The following is a 5,967-nucleotide window of genomic DNA, read 5'->3' as shown; positions in this document are numbered from 1 at the left end:
CGTGGATTCCAGTGTGCGTGCTGTGGAGTGACAGGTTCCGTCTCCTGAGGGTTCATCTCTCACTGATGAAGAGATGGAGGAGAAGCGGAGAAGTAAACGTCTCCAAGTCGGTTTAGACTCTTTAAAGGTTCCATCTCGTTTGAGAAGTTCAGTTTAAAATGAAAAGTTTCTCCTCCACTCTGCTGCACCTTCTTCTGCTTCGTTCAAATCATTCCAGCAGCATCTAAAGAGAAACTCATCCAATGGTTTCAAATCAGACGCCACTGTCAACCAATCAGCAACACCAGTCAACCAATTAGCAACACCAGTCAACCAATTAGCAACACCATTCAACCAATTAGCAATACCAGTGTTCTGACGTCTTTTCGGACATTTCCCGACATTATTTCATCTCTCATAACTTGTCATGATAATTAGTGTTGAAGAGAATGTTACCAAAACACTTCCCTGAAATAAAACCTGAAGAACACGAGGCCTCCTTCGAGAACTTGCTCTCATTGTCCACATGAAGCAGGAACATGATTTAGAATTATGTCAGTTATTGGTCAAAATGCAGTTAAACATCAATTCTAAATAATCATGTACTTTACATATTAATTTATAATTCATTTGAAGTAATTAAACGGAACAGCCTTTCCATTAATGAAAAACTTGATCTGACTTACAGCCCAAAGTTTTTATCATGAAAGTAAAAACTCCTGCTGTTGATTTTCAGACTTAAAGACTTTGAGTAGAGAAACATTTTAGAGCAGAGACATAACAACAACATTTGTGTAGTGATGATGAGTTTTATTCATTTCCAAATTTCATCCAGTTACCAAAAAAAAGGGGGGGGGGGGGTTGAGCGTCGGAGGAGGTTTTTCTACGTCTTTATGATTCTGATGAGCTCAGAGGGTCGAAGGGGCCGGATCAGAACATGAACTCCGATCCAGAGCAGCTTCTTCACGTGATCCAGAGCAGCTTCTTCACATGATCCAGAGCAGCTTCTTCACATGATCCAGAGTAGCTTCTTCACATGATCCAGAGCAGCTTCTTCACATGGTCCAGAGAAGCTTCTTCACATGATCCAGAGCAGCTTCTTCACATGATCCAGGGCAGCTTCTTCACATGATCCAGAGCAGCTTCTTCACATGATCCAGAGCAGCTTCTTCACATGATCCAGAGCAGCTTCTTGACATGTCAGCAGAACCTCTGTGAACTCACACGAGGACTTTGACCTGAGACGCAGCTCCGTCACTCGCTCATCACATTAAAGTGCAAAAGGCCCAGAAACAGGAAACGCCTGGTGTGTGAAGATCCAGCTGGCCATTAACACACACTCATACAAATAAACACACACACACACACACACACACACACACACACACACAAATACACACTCATATACACACACTCATATACACAGATACACACACTCATATACACAGATACACACACACACTCATATACACTGATACACACACTCATATACACAGATACATAGATACACATACACACACACACACACACACACACTCATATACACAGATACACACACACACACACACACACACATTCATATACACAGATACACACACACACACACACTTATATACACCGATACACACACACACACATTCATTTACACAGATACACACACACATACACAAACACTCATATACACAGATACACACGCACACACACACTCATACACCGATACACACACACACACACACTCATATACAAAGATACACACACACACTCATATACACAGATATACATACACATATACAGAAACACACACTTATATACACAGATACACACACACACACTCATATACACAGATAAACACACACACTCATATACACAGATACACACACTCATATACACAGATACACACACACAAACACTCTCTCTCTCTTTGTCTCTCTAACACACACTCACATTCTCTCTCTCTCACTCACACTCTCTCTCTCTCTCACTCACTCACATTCTCTCTCTCTCACTCACACTCTCTCTCTCTCTCCCTCTCTCTCTCTCACACACACACACCTCTTTTATCCTTCTCATTTTAATAACTCTTATTAATCCTGAAGTGGTTTCAAACCTTCTGATTTTAAATAGTTGTCTTTTGTGTCTCGGTTGTTCTTAATGTTCCTGAACAGAATCTTCAATCTACTGTTGAAATGTGTCTAATGACGGCAGCAGTGTTTCTCTTCTGTGAGAGCGCCCCCTGCTGCTGTGTTGGTTTCCTCAGGTCATGAACTCAGACTGGGAGTGAGACACAGACTCAGGTGGACCTCCGGGCCTTGTCTCATCTCTCCAGCCTCTTACAGGCTGTGAGTGATGAGAGGCTCTGAGAGGCTGAGCTGCAGCAGTGCATCCTGGGTACAAACCTCCTGCTGCAGCTCCTGATCTTAACGTGGTTGATCCACAAACAGCAACTCACTCACTCGCTCATTTACCAGTGAAACTCATCGTCTCTCTCTTCATCTGCAGCAGACGTCTGGGTTCAGAGTTTCATGGAGACAGACTCAGTAGATACTTCCTGTAGTTTGATGTGACAGGTGTAAAGAATCGGCTGTGCCTCATTGATTAACCTCAGAATCTGTGTTTTCCACTGAAGGTGTGAATGAACTCCTCAGGGATCTGAGTGTTGAAGCCTGAGACTGATCATCACTGAGGCTCTGAGCCGCCTCCTCAGGACCATGAGATTCATCCTGAGGCTTAAAGCAGCAGATTCCACATGAAGAAGAGATCAGCCTCCTCTTCGGAACGTCCTTCAGAAACAGGTTCAAACAGAAATATGAGACGTGAATCCACTTTCTCTCTGAGCGCTGACATAACAGCGGAGAGAGACGTCCCAGTGAATTACAGCAGGAGGTTCCAGTGTTCCCACCACGGCCCAGTGGCTCCATGCATGAAGCTGTGCTAACAGGAAACGACAGGATGGTTTAAATCCTCCTTCATGTTCCTAACTGTGTGAGCAGAGGAAAGAAACGATTCACCTCAGGAGAAGGACGACGACTCTTCATGTCTTTCAAACATTACACCTGGGGAGCTCCCTTTTATTAATTCGTTAAATTGACAGATATTTGTTCATATTAAAAATATACCTCTACAAGTGTATACTTTGCCCTATGATCCAGGAGGGGGCGCTCACTCTCAACCTACACTGAGCACGATCAAACAAACTGAAGAAACTGAAACCGTTGACTCGATGGATCCTCGTGCACCAGATGAACGTCTGATGACAGGTGACCTCTAGAAGGAGAAGGTCGTCACCGCAGCGATGACGTGGGCGGCGACCTCAGCGTTTTGCAGACGAGCGCGTCACCGCTTTAGCAAAGTGTTCACAATGGACCCGCCCATCTGGCCCAACACCCGCCTCCTTCAGCAGCTCGTCCACTGAAAACACAGACACAGCTGTCAATCAACATCTGCTTTAACCCCTAGTAGACGAACGCCTCAAACCCCATTCCGGTCTTAATGCCCCCGAGGTGACGATTGTGCCTGATGGTGCAAATACTACACATACCAAGGAAGGTATTGGAAGCACTCTGCCGCCATCTAGTGGTCGGAGTGGAAAATACATACAAGCCCCTTGGGACTGTCCAGCAAAGTTATTTTGAGGTATTAAGCTGTATTTGAAATACTGTTATGATGGAACAGCAATGATTGTACAGAAAACATATGTTGTTATTCAATTTCAAGCAAAAGCAACATCAATATAATAATCTACATACCAAAATTTGTTAAATTAAGGTTATAACTCATTATGCCTAATGTCGCTAATTTGCCTCATACCTAAATTTATATCTATTGTATATGCTACATTGAAATTAACAATCTCCACTTAATTTAGCATCTGCATGACAGGCCAAAAACACCAATAATATTTAGTTTATATAATTGGAAATTAATTCAGGCAATAAGACGTTAAGGAAGCAGTGAACATTTTTCTAACCAAACGACGATGATGCATATTTCTGTTTCTACAACTGTGACACGTTCAAGTCGAAGTTTAGGAAATGATGAACAGAACCGAATTATTTAAGAAAGATAATATTGTGGCTTCAGTAGAAAGTAGAACAATGAACCTCTGAGGTCCATGAAACCAGAGGATTACACACGATCGATGGTGGAGCGATGATATTTTGAGTGAAGAGGCAGATTCATCTCTCACCTTCTCTGTGGGTCAGTTTCTCTCCGCTCCCGGTGAGTGTCGCTCGCAGCTCGGTGGCGAGGACGAAGCCTTTGTGATCTTTGTCGGCCATCTTCAGGGCCTCCAGGATCTCCTGCTCCGGCGCCTCCTGCTGAAGCTGCCGGTGCATGATGCTCAGGAAGGTGGAGAAGTCCAGCTCCCCCCCCCGACCTGCAGAGAGATGAAGATGTTTATTGATCGACGCCGGAGAAACGAGGTCACAGCAGGAGGAGACGTTCAGAAACAGGGGGGGGGGGGTGTACTATCATATGAAATAAGTTGTGCAAACAGAAAAACAATAAAACACAATGTAAAGAGAGGAGCTGCTGTAAAGCTGGTGACGGTTTACACGTGTTAAATAAACTGAGCAGTTAATGAAACTTCGTTAAACATGAATCACACAAAGATAACGAGACGAGCAAACAAATCCGCAAACACACAATTATTAACGACAACTTTCATCAAACTTTGGGTTCATGACAATCATCCCAGTTGCTGCTGGAGAACGAGCAGGGACGTTTTGATGAAGTGTTTGGTTATTGATTTACTTTGTTTTAAAACCTTATTGGTGTGGTGAGCTGACAGATTTACCTATGTTGTGGCTCAGCAGGTGCCGTTGGACCTCGGGGGGGGTGGGGCTGGAGCCGAGACATCGCATCACTGTGATCAGCTCCTGACCTTTGACCTTTCCTCTCCGCTGGCAGTCGTACAGAGAGAAACACTCTTTAAACTCTGCAGCGACAACAAGAGACGCACACAACAACTTGTTCAATGAGAGAGAGAAACTGATCCCAGAGCTGCAGGTTCACACTGCACCAACAGGAGGCGCTGCAGGTTCACACTGCACCAGCAGGAGGCGCTGCAGGTTCACACTGCACCAACAGGAGGCGCTGTAGGTTCACACTGCACCAACAGGAGGCGCTGCAGGTTCACACTGCACCAACAGGAGGCGCTGCAGAAACACACTGCACCAACAGGAGGCGCCGCACGTTCACACTGCACCAACAGGAGGCGCTGCAGGTTCACATTGCACCAGCAGGAGGCGCTGCAGGTACACATTGCACCAGCAGGAGGCGCTGCAGGTTCACACTGCACCAACAGGAGGCGCTGCACCTTCACACTGCACCAACAGGAGGCGCTGCACCTTCACACTGCACCAACAGGAGGCGCTGCAGAAACACACTGCACCAGCACGAGGCGCTGCAGGTTCATATTGCACCAGCAGGAGGCGCTGCAGAAACACACTGCACCAGCAGGAGATGCTGCAGGTTCACACTGCACCAACAGGAGGCGCTGCAGAAACACACTGCACCAGCACGAGGCGCTGCAGGTTCATATTGCACCAGCAGGAGGCGCTGCAGAAACACACTGCACCAGCAGGAGATGCTGCAGGTTCACACTGCACCAACAGGAGGCGCTGCAGAAACACACTGCACCAACAGGAGGCGCTGCAGAAACACACTGCACCAGCAGGATGTGCTGCAGGTTCACATTGCACCAGCAGGAGGCGCTGCACGTTCACACTGCACCAACAGGAGGCGCTGCAGAAACACACTGCACCAACAGGAGGCGCTGCAGAAACACACTGCACCAGCAGGATGTGCTGCAGGTTCACATTGCACCAGCAGGAGGCGCCGCACGTTCACACTGCACCAGCAGGAGGCGCTGCAGGTTCACACTGCACCAACAGGAGGCGCTGCAGGTTCACACTGCACCAGCAGGAGGCGCTGCAGGTTCACACTGCACCAGCAGGATGTGCTGCAGGTTCACATTGCACCAGCAGG

At 46.6% G+C, this 5,967-nt stretch overlaps 1 protein-coding gene across 1 annotated transcript in view; it reads right to left on the bottom strand.

Annotated features, from left to right (window-relative positions):
• Positions 1–3,289: 3,289 nt before the first annotated feature.
• Positions 3,290–5,967, bottom strand: part of calml4b (calmodulin-like 4b) — a 6,946-nt gene continuing 4,268 nt past the window's right edge. Inside the window, exons 3-5 of the mRNA XM_053426320.1 lie at positions 4,775–4,915; positions 4,166–4,354; positions 3,290–3,387 (exon numbers count right to left, since the gene is read on the bottom strand). Coding sequence (XP_053282295.1) covers positions 3,290–3,387; positions 4,166–4,354; positions 4,775–4,915 — 428 coding nt within the window. The remainder of the gene's footprint in view (positions 3,388–4,165; positions 4,355–4,774; positions 4,916–5,967) is intronic.

This window comes from Pleuronectes platessa, chromosome 7 (genome assembly GCF_947347685.1).
Source record: "Pleuronectes platessa chromosome 7, fPlePla1.1, whole genome shotgun sequence".
NCBI lineage: Eukaryota > Metazoa > Chordata > Actinopteri > Pleuronectiformes > Pleuronectidae > Pleuronectes > Pleuronectes platessa.
This window is presented reverse-complemented; position numbering and strand designations above follow the sequence as displayed.